This window comes from Nylanderia fulva, unplaced genomic scaffold (assembly GCF_048542155.1).
Source record: "Nylanderia fulva isolate GAGA-0341 unplaced genomic scaffold, ASM4854215v1 Scaffold1, whole genome shotgun sequence".
In the NCBI taxonomy this organism is placed as follows: Eukaryota; Metazoa; Arthropoda; class Insecta; order Hymenoptera; family Formicidae; genus Nylanderia; species Nylanderia fulva.
The window spans coordinates 6528719-6543561 of record NW_028189192.1 but is presented as its reverse complement, the minus strand read 5'-3'; the positions used below and the strand labels follow the sequence as shown (position 1 = coordinate 6543561).

Here is a 14843-nt window from a genome sequence, read left to right as displayed (position 1 = left end):
ATGGAAATCTGATACCATCGTGGATTGGGGCTCTCATACTTGGAACAGTTACAAACTAATCCATCGAGTCGTCGGTCAGTCGTCGTAGAGTCGACGAACCTCTCTATCGATCTTTACCTTCTACCTACGTTCATCCTCCCCCGTTTATTCACAGTAGAAACGTCAGTCATTTCTATTGTCATTTCTATTGTTGTTGCTCGCCAAATTTTACGCTTTGATCTTCGAAAATAAAACGAAATTTATTTCCTCTATTTTTATATATTTTCTCAGTTATATCGTGCTTATTTATTATATGATTTATTAATATTAACACAAGGAACGGATTAATTTTATGACTTTTAATTAGATTTAAAAATTCTTAGCTATCTATACACACGGTAAGGAATTTTTTTTTAAACATTTTTTTGTGACGCTAGAGTTAACAGATAAGCACTGAGAAAAGTCTCTTTTAATATTTTTATTACCAGCAAGTTATTAATATCTAGTTGTATATATATGTATAATAGATTTTGCAGGAAAGGAGAAAGAAAAAGAAAAAGAGAGGAACAAGAAAAAATGCACGGAGATCGCGATAAACGCAAAAAGAGCCAGCGTGTATATAAAACGAACATTGATAACATATGCCTCTAATAATGTAATCGATATTAAACAAATGCTGCCCGTATAGTACATTCACACACGCAATAAAGCGGTTGGCAATAAGTGTCGATACGCAGAAAGTATTTCCTGCTACGAAATATACGATAATCTTTCTCGTTGTATAATCGATCTTTTTTCTCGCCATTCAAAGGCTAAATGCGCACTCGAATATTTCACATTATCCGGAAGATTACAAATCTTTTACGATCGAAATCACGATTGAAAATCACTACTTAATCTTGCTTGCACCGAGATTCATTATGCATCTGCTATCTTTATACCAAGAGAGTAAAGATATTCTGAAGTGGATACTCTCTCTCAACCATGCGTGTCCGTATTAGTACATGTATTAATTTGTCAAAATGACCCACACGAGAGTGATAAGAGTATAATTGCAGATGCAGTTCGCATTGCGAGTTTATATCGCGATAGAGCAAATATATTACTAATGTTAGAGAATGTAATTGAAAACTTGAGAATCAAAAATAATCATCAAATATCATCTTTATAAAATTAGTTATAAGAAGAGTTATAATTATTATTTTTGTACATGTGAATATATATAGGATATTCAGTGTAATAATTCGCATGATTTTTCCGACAGTTGAAAAAAATTTATATAGTAAAAATTAGTCCGTTTTATGCAAGCTATTACATGCAATAAAAACAATTTGAATTTTGCTTCTTTTTTTTAATAAAACTATCAATGTTTCCTTAAATTTTTAAAATAAAATCATATTTTTATATATAAATCGATTCCTCACAATATTCTGCATAAAAAATTATGAGGATAAGATGGTAAACTATCTCATAAACTATTCACTTTTTAACCACCCTGCTCTTTTTATGCAGAATATTGTAAATCAATTTTATATATTTATATATATAAAATATGATGGTATTATTTAAAAATTTCAAGATGACTTATTGAAAATTATTGAGTAAAACTGATTTTAAAGAAAAGATTCGATTTCTATTTCGGCCAAAACTCAAACAAAAGCCAAAATTCGGTTTCGGCTATAAAACTTAGTTTCGGTCCAACACTACTTTTTTTTATATATCGGAACCGTTTTGAAAATTATGCGGACTGTTACATTGAATACTCTGTATATTTAAATAATATAGAATATAGAATATATATTGCGACAGAAATAATATTAATTATTTTGCATTATTTTTAATATATCTTTGAATTGTAATATATGAAATATTTTGTAGGTAGTAAAGATATGATTTTATTTATAAAATAATTATGCACATAGCTATAGATATGAAAATGTTTAAATGCGTTTATATATTTCAAAAGTAAATTCTTCTTAATTGAATTATTGTGAGAATATTCTTGAAAAAGAAGTGTAAAAAATTTTTACTACGCAATTATACATACATCATATATATAATATATACATAAAATTTATATATAAATTAATACATACAAAATACACTTTAGTTAATATAACATATATATAAAATATATATAATATGTATAAAATATATATAATTTAATTAATTCAACACAAATTTTAACATAAAATTTTAATTTGAGGTTTTCAAGTAAGTATGTTGATTATTTTGCATTTATATGTTTTCAATATTTACAATGTAATATATAATTCGAGAACACAATATTATATTACAGTGCAAATATAAAAAAAGATGTATAAAAATATAAAATAATCAACATATATTTCTCAAATTAAAATTTTATACTAAAATGTCTACGTTAAATTCATCAAATTAAAATAACGCACTATTATTTATTTGCGTTTTCAAATTTGAACTATAAAAAATTTTTCTCAACACTAAACTCAGGAATTTATGTCTATATACAACGGAAATCGACTCTGAACGTTTGTGAGATAACGCTAGGAAGAAATTCGAGCTAGTATACTGCTCCGAGAATTCGAAGCGTTAAAGTATATATAATATATACCTACATGTTACTGCGCCTGGTTTGACGCAAGACACTACCGTCTCTCTTGATATACATATATATATATATATATATATATATATATATATAAACAAAATACGCGTCGCCATGTTTGTAAACAGTCAGAACTTGCACGATTAAGAAATGTACGTCATGTTGGTTTGTCTAACACAAACGGAGTTAAACTTTGAAAAAAAATAAACATTATTTTACTCACCAGAGTTATCTCGAAAAACCTGCTTCCCGGAAACACTGCTACCAGCCCTGCACCTTTTTCGTTTAATCCGAGCGGCGCCTATCACAGAGATTTCCACTTTTCACTTTTGTGTTAACCGTTCAACACGCACACAACGAAACGAAAACTTCTGACACTTGGGTCGCACGGGCGAGTTCGAGAATCTAATCCTTCGCGAAAGTCGCGCCGAGGCTCAATGAACACGATTGTCACAAACAGTGCGTAATCACGATATCCCGGTCGAGCACCCGGACGACACCGGGGCAGCTTAGTTCGAATTTCTGCGAAAACTTGCCGATACGAGCCAAAGTCCATACGCCATCCCGTGCTTCCGAGCGAACTGTCGAAACTGCATCAGAAATCTCGACGCCAGCGGCGCAACTTCACGGCGTTGGGGATGGGCGGGAAAGATGGGTAGGCAGAGAGGGCGCGAATTTGGAAATTCTCAAACTCGTGCGCAAAAATCGACAACTCGTTTCATTTATGCAGTAGAAATACTCACGACGGGATAAATGTATATTCACACACACACACACACACACACTGGTCCAGCACTGTTTTGAGCCTCGGGGGTCACATTGCTAACATTGCTTCCGTGCGACGCACAGCACCGTCCGAACTCGTGCACGATTATATGTACAGTCAAAACGGAAATCGCGCGACGAACATACCTCGCGTCGCGACGACGTCGACGCTCGTCGCGGAAACGAGCTGTTCGAATTGACAACCGAACACTGTCTCCACGTCGGAGGAGGTAAGCGATCCCGCTTCTCCGTTGACGTTCTCGATGCCGCCCTGCGGGTGGGAAAAACTACTTCCTGCGGCAACGTTCACGCCGATGTGCTTGACATCGCCACCGGATCACCGACGAATCATCTCGTCGCGGCCGACACGCATCGCCGACGATCGTTCGCGCGCGGACGACACACGTTTATCGCGAACTGCCGGCATGACGGCGGGACACGCGCGCGTGTCGTGCGTGAGCCGACCATATAAACACACCACAGCGCACCGAAAAACGTCCTCTAGTCGTGGTCGACGCGCCCGTACTGCCGCGTACGGAACGGCACGGGGTGACACGACGGGTGGGTGGCGGGCGACGATGTGCGACGACGTGCGACGATGACGCGCGAACGTAGCCGCTGGTGGCCGACTGCCGCCGACGAACGCGCGGGCAACTTCGTTCCGTGCGATCAGCTGATCGCCACGCGCGCTGCTATAACTCGACTACGTCGGCGCTCGACTCCGTCAAACGGAATTCCACTCATTTCGTAGATTCGCACGCATGCTCGCGCACGTTACGCGCTAAATCTATGCACGTATGTCCGCGAAGCAGCTCCTCGATATGTATATCGCGCACGTGCGACGCCGATATAGTAGTAGATTGTAGGATAACAATCTCTCTGTGCGCGCGCACGTGACAGGGATGCTCGTCTACGTGCGCGAAAATAACACGCGTCATACAAAAGATTTTTCACGTGAGTTTGCTTTTGTTCTTTCTTTCTTTCTTTCTTTCTTTCTTCTCTTCTCTTCTTTTAAGACCAGGGCGTGTCAGACAAAAAATAAAAAACGACAAGAGGACGGAGTGACAGACAAAAAAAGAGAGCGAATAGAAAAGGGATGGGAAAAAAAAGAGACGTTGTTATAATAAACTCTGACCTAAGCGCGACTCATCACACTTAAAAAACGAGCGTGACTGTGACAGGAAGGAAAATCACGAGGCGAACGTGGTGATAGCGCGAGCGACAACGTACACCATCCGTTCGTGTCGGCAGCCGGGCGTGCACTGCCTTCTCGAATCGTCGGTTGGTTCTCCATCCTCGACTCCGGCTCGTTCGCTCACTCGCAGCCTCCGACCACGTGACGGGGATCAGCTTAATGATATCTCTGCAATAGAAGAATGGGCAATCGATTAAGAGAAATATTTATTGGAATTAACTGCTTTTCGAGAACACGATGGGAAGGGAGAAGAGAGAGAAGAAGTAAGAGAGAAAAAGTCAATTAACTCTTGATCTTATTATCGGTATATACTCGGTTGTACATGTATATTTAACGTCTTAATTAATATTAATTAGAATCAATTCAACTTTTTATTGCTTTGCTATTTGATTTATCATATAATGTGTGTTTTGATCCGTGTATTGTAGGATAAGGATATGCACATCTACACGCACTAATTAAATTAAAACTTCTTGATTTGATTAATAATAATGACAATAATTAGCAGACAGTAATGACATTTATTGTATTTTGTGATTTAATACTAAAATACGGAATACTGATCATAGGTATTTCTATATAGTTTAACAATAAGATAATATAATGAAATTTAATACAATTAAAAACTAAATGAATAAATGGAAATTTAAAATGTAGGAAAAAACTAATTCATTTTGCCCTGTTTTTAGATATGATAAAAAATGCTTAAATTATACAATACATTCGAAATATTCCAAAATTATGAAAAATATGAATATTAATTCAAATCTAAGATAATTTCTGTATGCAACTCATATGTTAATTCATGTCGAGCATTAAGCTTTTGTTTTTTTGTCGATGATGTAAAAATAAATAAAAAGGGAGAAAGAAAGACGTATTGAAAAAATAACTTTATTTATAAAACAAGAAAAACGAAAATTATAACGAAGAGTTTAACAAATCATTCAAATCGATATTTATTTATTAATCTATTAACGATTTTAATTGATCTGATTTTTTGTAAAATGTAAGTATTATATTTACTTCATAAAAATTTAACGCATTGTAGCATCTTTACAACAACAGCACTATGATTTTATTTTACTTTAGCAACTGTTTCATAAAAGTTTTATATAAAAGTTTTCACAGTCAGTGCTAATTTGTTAACTAATTGTAAGAAGCCAAAACATTTCAATTAAAATTCCTTTGAACATAACTGATGCAACATTCCCCATCTTTCGTTAACAATTCACGTGAGAAATCTAAACGATACGATAGCGTGATTAATCGTAACATGACGTTTTCTTTTCTATTGTTTTATTTAAATCGCGTGAGAGATGATGTAGTACACTATACCAGAATTAAATCGAATAATATAAAATTACATGTTTACATAATACTAATGAAAAAAAGTACATTCATAACTGAGGGATGAATTAATTTAAATTACAGCTTATATAGCCGATTCTTTGTCGTAATAAAGATAAAAAAAGGACAGAGAATTTTTTGGTGAAATCACTGTTGAACATTATTAATGAAACTTACCGTGATCGTATGCTATATGTATACATGATGTGGAACATAAGGACGATTATACAAAGCAACGTGAACGGAGAGAATTGTCGATCGCGGGACACAGAGAATCTGCCGATGAATAGCCGCAGGCCGCGGATGTGGGTGTTGCTATTCGAATACTTTAGAGTGAGATCAATCCGGCATTTCTTTTCTTTTTCTTCATGATGTGTGTGACCGAGATGTAGACGAATCAATGGCCACGCCTTTGAGAAACAGACGCTGCGCCGTTACTAGCCGAAGACAAAGACGCCTACGTGCGAATTGTATCTCCCTTATGATCCGAAAAATCCTTTAGGAAACTATCTTCGATAATTGCCGTATCGAGAAACTCTAAATGTGACCGACTAAGTATCACCATGCACATATTCCATTTCTCTCTTGTCCTCTTTCACAAGAAATATATATATTATTAATTGTCGCGATCTAATTTCTTTTTCGCTCGCTTACAGATGCATCAGATAATTTTTTTCGGTATCATGTTTCTCAATTCGAGATATTATTATTTAAACATTAAACTAATCATTAAAATACACACAATCAGAATAATTTCTCAGGTGTAAATTATAAAAATCATATACATTTAGAATTCGAAAATCAAGTTCAATAAATTCAAATTTACATGAAAAGTTTAGCAGGAATCAAGTTTCAAGAATTGCGGCCTCAGAGTCCCAAAATCTCACAATCAGTATACTGATTTATAAATTGAAGTCCCAGCATCTATTTCTTGCAGAACAACATTCCTGCAACGCAGCTTGAATCCATTAGATGCGTGAGAATGTCCATAAACTAGCGGTTGTGTAAAGTGCATTATGCACGCGGATCGCCTGAAGTGATGCAAATGTGCAATCGTGACACATCAATTCGTGAGTGGACCGAATGTAATAGATAAGTGCGGGAATTTTTGCACCATTGTCGCGAATTCCAATCTTATTATTCGCGGGTGATGATACGAGAGCTGTGTCGATCGGTGCTGAAATTACCATAAGTGTGCGATTCGCGTAACATGCTAAACAACGCTAAACGACTCGATAACAATTCGTGAGAATTTTAAAAGGTCTTTTTTATGAAATGCACACGTGACTGCTTATCTATCAAATGTGAGATTTTTTTCAAATTGACATGCTATTACATTTATAGACACGCGCGGCATGCATTTTTTAGACATATTGGTGAGAAAAATTAATATATATGTATTTAATTTTGATTGTTCTTTTACTTCTTGTTAATCTTCTATTAATATTGAAATAACTGTGAATACATAAATTTATTGTTTACTACCATGATTAGAATTGAAAAACAACAGTCATTTGTAGTATAAAATATATGCATTATTTGTCTGCATGTTCATGAATTAAATTTTTCTTTACATTTGAAATTTGAATTATATAATAAGAGATAAGAATTTTTTATATGATACAAAAATATAAAAATAATATTTTTAAATATTATACAATACATATATAATAATTGTATAATGAAAAAAACTCAATGTTTGGTTGCTTAATTTAATAAGAATATGAATAAATAATAAAGTATTTATAAAATATAAAATATTATATAAAATATTACATAATATTATGGAAATTTTTTCAAAGAATATTGTAGAATTAAAAGAGAGAGAGAGAGTTAATTTTATTCTTATGCTGCCATCTATTTCTGCTGATGAAGACTACATAAATTCCTGCAACATGCAAATGCAAATTAGTAAAGACAGATATCTGCATTATATGTAGCTGCTTATCAAATAATAAATATTTTAATCATTGTTAATCGTTAAATAATTTTGTATCATTATTTTAATGATTAGATTAGCTTAAAAATACAAGATCATATGTTTCAAGTACTTGAAACAAACTTGTTTTTGTATTATTAATTAACATATTATATTTTATTTAAATTAATATTAAAAAAGATGACACCAAAAAATTGTTATATTATAGTAATAACAATAACATACAAGTTAAAATAGTGTATATGGTTCATAAAATATTCTAATCTTGTTTTAAATTTCTTAATAACTATATTTTGTACAATGCTAAATCTTTATTATTACAGACCAATTTTTATTTCTGATACAAAAAAATATAACTAGATTTTATTCAGATTTTACAATTTTACAATTTAAATTATTTTTAATATTGTAATAATATTAATCAATGTCGCTAAGAATTACGAATGGTCGGTCATTTATTAGCAGCAGGTATAGTATACATTGTTACTTGGCAATATTTACTATTTATATGCGTATATATATATATTTATATATATAAATATATATATATATTTCTTTTTAATCTCGCATTCGTGTATTCTATTATTAATCATGTTCTTTTATTAACTACAGTATGTACTATTATGCAATACCTTGTATCGCTAAATAGCACAAATAACGCACTCTGAAGGCAACTTGCTAAACTTTATATGTATCGGATTGTGAATAATAAATTGAATGATAATATAAATATAATTTAACAAAATTGTTATTTTGCTGGAAAATGTTTTTTATTTAAAAATTCCAAGAAAAGCTATTTATATCTAAACATTTTTTCTCAATACATACAAAATTATTTATTTCTAATTATTAACAATTATTAGAACAAATAAAAAAATAGAAATACCTAAGTCATAAAAAATATCTTTTGGAAGCAATAATTTAAACAAGAATGTTATATATATGAATGCAAGAGTTTTATACGATTTTATAACAGGTTCTTTTTTTATTTTTTAAATTGATACTTAGTGAATTATTACTCATTGCCTAAGCATATCGCATATTTAATTTTTTATTCTAACTGTTAAAAACAAAATTAATGTTTCTTCGTATAATTAAAAAAATATATATTCTCAATATGTTCTATTTAATTTCAATCTTGTATAGTATATACACAAAATACACACACGCGTGTTTTAAATAAGGAAAAAAGATTCAACGAAACAGGATAAACTACTGAAATTTTCTGTTTTATATGCAGATATGATTTATATAATGTTTATTTTTCTACAAAGCATTTTACAACGGTTGTTTAACATTACATCATATCATAATGTATTATTAATTGTGCATATTACAACATGACATAATGTGTTGTTGATTGTAAAATTAGAAATAGTATTTGCATAGCAAAAATTCGTTATGACATAAATTGTTATTCATTGGTAATTAATGGTAATAATGTTTTCCGAAGTCAATGAGATTCTCACCTTTAGCATCCCACATATATGCTATTGTAGATATATTGCATTTTATATTACTTTGCCAGAATAAAATGAGAAGTCATTCAATAAAGCCTAATAACAAAAAAGATAATAACTTAACAATATTTAGATTTGAAAAATTATTTTGCATAAATAATTTTCTTTTCTTAATATAATTTTTTATTCAAAGATATTATTTTGTTATTATTATTATCATGACAAGTGTAAATCAAACAGTATGTAATGAAATATAATATTCATAAAATTATATTTTATATCTTACATCATAATTTTGAATATATTTTTTTAATGTTAACATAAAAACACACAAGTGTAATACGAATTAATGTATGATACAATGTGTATAATAAAATTAAAATATATTTTTTTATATTATTACATTTTCTTTTTTATATATAATATTTAAAAAGTAGTATATAAGTCTTGTAGTATAATTTTTATATATAAATATTACGAAATAAATAATAAATATACCAATAAAGGCTGATGTTTGAATAATGTCAAACTTCATAGAAAGTTGAAACGGTGCATTAGTTTTTATTTAATTATTATATAATATATTTGTTTCTGATTGTTAATCTTTAAATACAAATTTTTTGTAAAGAGGAATCTGAGAAAAAAAGAAGGGGAGAAATACCACAAATCTCATTATTATTCAAGATATACGTAATATAATGTGTTAACTTATGCTTTTCTAGCGAATTATATAAAACTGTAAATGGATTCGACATCAGTCTGGTACTTAATATCATAATTCCATGAACATGTATTTCATAAAAGATCAAGTAATAATAACAGGTTTTTATAAGGAAAATTATAAAGAGAAATCAAAAGAATGTTATAAATATGCATTAAATCGATATTTGTTTCAATTTAATATTGCATAATATAATGTTAAATAAAAATATATTTTGATTTCGCTATCAATGTGTAAAGTTTGTATCGATTAACGTATCTTTTACATTCATAACTTAGTATATGCAGTATTTTTTATACATCCAAGAAATATTATTACCAAAATATTAAAATAAAAATAGATTAATTTACTTTTATTTGTTTATTTTTCTTTTTTTTCTCTTTATTTGTATATAATATATTGTAATTATACAGATACATATTAAGTTGCTAGATAGAAATAAACAGCTAATATTAAAATACACATAAATAATAGAAAAAATAAAATTATAGCAAGCAATATGAAATCAAGTACGGCGAACAGTTATTCCAGTTACATAGTATAATATTGTAATGTTTAATAAAAAATAATAGTTTAACTTTTATCTAAAAATTCATTAAAAATTCATTAATAATTTACATTCATATAAAACTTTTTTAGTTTAATAAACATCCGCTGCTTTGTAATTCTGTATTTTTTACTTTTATAAAAAACAATATGAAGGACGTTTTCTCGCACGTGCATATGCAATTACACATGTAAGGGAAAAAAAAGGAATATATGTATACATTAATCTTTTCCTCCAAGAATGTTGTGTAAGGTCAACATAAAAAACGTAAACAGAAACATTTAATTTCAACCATTCCATTCTCCTTTTACAATTGTAATTTATTTTTGTCATTAAACTGCAACTTAACAAAAAATAATGTTTTACAAATTAAAATAATGATATTATACGAATCATTAAGCTTAGGATGCCCCATATTAGTAAAATCGAGAGAACAGTTATTAATGTATAATGAGCAATTTTCAATCTGGAAAAAAAGGAAACTCATTATACATACGTTTTGCAAAATATAAGTTATAATAAAACTCACGCAGAAATAATACTCACTTTCTATATTTTGCTCGTCCTTGTTCTAAAGTTTCCATTGGATCATTAACTAAGTATACGCGCATACCAGGAATCATATGTTTAAGATATGATTCCCATTCTAAATTGTCAATGTTGAAATCAAACATCTGGCGATCAGCTGGATTTGTGCGTTCCCAAAGTCGTATAACAGCTTCATTGCAAAATCGCCATTGTTGCGACGAAAAGTACGATATCGCAGAGTTAAATTTATTTATCTTTCTATAAGCCTCTCGTAACCTGTAAATTAAAAATCTGTAGAGTTTTCTGCGGGAATTCTTCGATTATGTCCTAGGTGAAATCGATAAAATACTTACATAGGTTTTCGACCGATTAGAAAGAGCAGAGTATCGCCTATGATAGAAGGTATTAGATGTAAGAATATCACGCAGATATCATGCATGAATTTGTATCTGTTTAACACGAGCATATAATACCATATAACATGTGTGCTTACTACTTGCATGCCATAAATCTTATTCAAGTTCAAGAATCTTTCCCAAGTAATAGGATTTTGACATATTGACACATAATTGTAAATTGGTATTCTTTCAGTTGCCGGTACTTCTGGATTTGCGTTTTCGATGCTTAATAAAGTATTTCTATAACAAAAAATATATAATGTAATATATTATAAATAATGAATTATGAGTTATATTGTTTGTTTTAGTATTATTTTTTGTTACACGGTAATATTAAAAATTACACAATAAATGATTTAATATTTGTTCTTATCGTAATATTTAATTAATTGTTAATCACTTTTTTACTCAGGGTCATGATCTTGACAATATATGTTAAAGTCAAGGTTATTGAGGATGAATTCCCTAATATGCATAAATATGTACAAAAAATTAAAAAAAGTCTAGATAATAAAAAAGCAATAGAAATAAAAAAAGTCTTTTAAATATGCGATATCTGTTCAAATTTTATTGTATATACGCATGTATGTGTGTGTACACACACACACACATACATAATCAAGTAATCAAGTAAATTAATCGTACATATATAATAATATAAAGTACCCGAAAAAAATTAATTTTGTTAATATAAGCTTACTTTCTTTTAGCAGTGTCCCAACTCGCAACGATGAGATTAGAAATGACGTAATCCGCAGGCACTAGTTCTGCTACATTTTCAGGTGGACAATGTAAAGTACGTAATAAACCTATGGCAGCTCCCATAACTACACCTGCCGCTCCGTATACATTATTAATCCAACCTGGTATTGGCTCCTTTGCCGTTGATATTATAATCGAAGGACGTACAATGCAGATCGGAAGTCCAGTACCATATTGCAGCACAGCATTTTCAGCAATTGCTTTCGTATAAGTGTATGTATTTGGCCATTTACCTAATAATCTGCACACACATTCATTCGATCAATGTATAATAAAAGATACAAATTAAAAAATAAAAATAAAAAATATTTATTGCACTCTTATCAATCGAATACAAGTTACGAATGAATAGGAAGTCTAAATCGCAATTTTCCTTCTACAACACTTTTTATCTTAATATTCAATATTCTTAACATCTACTTTAATCATACTTTAAATAAATTATCCTTTTGAAACTACTTTAGGCAATGTACATTAATTTTGTCAAAAATGCTCGGTTCTTATATATATGTAACAATAAGAAACTTTGAGTACACATAAAGTTAAATACAATTTTAAATCTCAGAATTCTCTAAAATTCTTAAATGTTAAAGAAAAAGAGAGATTAAAAATAAAAGCAAAATTTTGATAATTAAATGTACATTACAAATTTTTAGTTTTTCGAAAAAACAAAACTAGGTAAAAAGTTTAATATTTTTATACTAATAACTAAAATTTTTAAATATATATCCAAAAGTTTAGTACATAAGAGAAAAAAAGAGAGAAAAAAAAGAATGGAAAAATTTGTGCGCGCATTATTACGCGTAAAAAATTTATTAATATAATACAAGATTTACTGAGTATTGCATAACAGTTAATAACATTTTTAATTTTGTAATTTTTTTAAAGGACACTTACACCGGCGTTAATTGTTCCATCTGTTCATCGTCCAAAATATCAAGTAATGTTAACATTTTTTCCGTATCAATAGGCGGAGGATAAAACTTTTCCTCAATGAATTCCTTTACGCAATGAGAATATGCGGTAGATACATAAATAAATGCCTTAAATAATAATTATGTAATTAAAATCGCATTTTTGCAATTATAAGAATAAATCTTGAGTAAAATGAATTTTTGTGTATGTATATATATACTTTTAAATTTAGCATTTCTTTCGCGAGAAGAAGAAATTGTTTCGTTCCTCTCACGTTTATATTGACTGCGAGTCGAATAGGTTCGTTAAATCGTACAGTTGCTGCCCCGTGGAAAAATATATTTGTATCTAAAATACGTTTTCGATTTTCTGGTGACAATCCAAGATCTAATTTGCTTACATCGGCTTCTATCATTATTACTTTAGAGTTAAAATTGGGCCTATCTTCCTTTAGCTTATCATAAACCTAAAAATTCACAATTAAAAAGAAAAAATTACATAATACGTATCTTTTCTATTTAATATATGTATATTTTTGTTATTACAGGACTGTTAAAATGCTCTTTGAACCGTTCTTCTGGTGATTTTTCTTTCTTTGTCCTCATTAATACATACATCTTCTTTATATCTGGACAGCATCTAAGGATGATTTTATCGATTTAAATAAAATTTTTAGCAATTACTCTAAATTATTGTGATTAGAATTATATTTTTAATTAATTATTATCATAAAACGATTATATTGTATTAAACATATTAGTTTTATTGCTAAAAAAATTATATTTTATATCGAAAAATCCGTTTGTAAATTAAATTTTAATTTGCTAAAATCAAAATATAGTATAATTTAACTATAGTATAGAAATTATGTGATTCTAGTAATGCGTTATTTATTTATATATTTAAAGAAAAATTAAAATGTCTTTCGAAGAATTATTTTATGTTAAGTTTACGTGTCAATATAAATCATTTAACACATTGTTTGCACTGAAGATTTTCATATATTAAAAAAAGAATATACTTACCGCAATAATTTTTCTACTAATAGTATACCAAGAAAACCGGAAGCACCTGTTATAAGAACATTAGAACCCGCAAAGAATTGAGGAATTTCACTTTTAGAATTGTCAGTGTCTGAACGATCCGACATATCCAACATTTCTTCAATGTATGTTTTTTTTTGTGCCATCTTGTTGTTGTAGCAAGAATCTTTATCTATTTTTATAATTCTAATTCTTACAAAGTCAGAATAAAAATTCACAATTTTCAATAATTGGCACTATATTTTATCACTATCTTAACAAACTGATTATGAGTTGTATAATTTTTTCAACTCTAATTTTTGAAATAAATAGGCATACTTCTTTCAAAACGTTTCTAAAAATATTTAAAACGCTTTTTCTTGAGATGTAGCCATATAGAAAAATCAATAAATATAAATTATTTATTTATAAAGTAATAATAGGCTGTTTCGTCGTAAACGCGACGACAATTGCGTTTCTACTGACAGTGAGATAAGACAAGCGGGAGTATAAAAAGGTAATTGAAAGTCAAAAGGGGAAGGGAGACATTAATTCTTTAACATTGAATAAATGTATACTGAATGTAAGAGAAGAGAATGCTTATTTAAGAGAAGGATACCAAGAAAACTACACTGACTGTTGTATTTTAATGATTACTATGACTAAGCAAAAAAACCT

The 14843-nt window shown here is 29.7% G+C and overlaps 2 protein-coding genes across 2 annotated transcripts in view; both read right to left on the bottom strand.

Moving 5' to 3' along the window:
• The window catches only part of LOC114931039 (uncharacterized), a 289103-nt gene extending 284529 nt beyond the window's left edge, over nucleotides 1-4574 (bottom strand). Inside the window, exon 1 of the mRNA XM_029302951.2 lies at nucleotides 2790-4574. The gene's annotated coding sequence lies outside the window, so the exon portion shown is untranslated. The remainder of the gene's footprint in view (nucleotides 1-2789) is intronic.
• Nucleotides 4575-10820: 6246 nt separating this feature from the next.
• Nucleotides 10821-14637, bottom strand: LOC114931044 (fatty acyl-CoA reductase wat). The gene is made up of 8 exons (XM_029302955.2): nucleotides 14169-14637; nucleotides 13689-13782; nucleotides 13364-13609; nucleotides 13126-13271; nucleotides 12167-12469; nucleotides 11422-11706; nucleotides 11087-11344; nucleotides 10821-11006 (listed from the first exon to the last, which is right to left on the bottom strand). The coding sequence occupies exons 1-8, from the start codon at nucleotides 14330-14332 to the stop codon at nucleotides 10910-10912; spliced, it is 1593 nt and encodes a 530-aa protein (XP_029158788.2). The 5' UTR covers nucleotides 14333-14637; the 3' UTR covers nucleotides 10821-10909.
• Nucleotides 14638-14843: the final 206 nt, after the last annotated feature.

What these genes read in the sequence shown, in the direction of transcription:
- LOC114931044 (XM_029302955.2), bottom strand. Translation starts at nt 14,332, where the DNA reads ATGGCACAAAAAAAAACATACATTGAAGAAATGTTGGATATGTCGGAT. An exon ending in AAGAGCATTTTAACAGTCCT is followed by an intron (nt 13,610 to 13,688) that starts GTAATAACAAAA and finishes GTGAATTTTTAG; the next exon opens with GTTTATGATAAGCTAAAGGA. An exon ending in AAGAAATGCTAAATTTAAAA is followed by an intron (nt 13,272 to 13,363) that starts GTATATATATAC and finishes TTATTATTTAAG; the next exon opens with GCATTTATTTATGTATCTAC.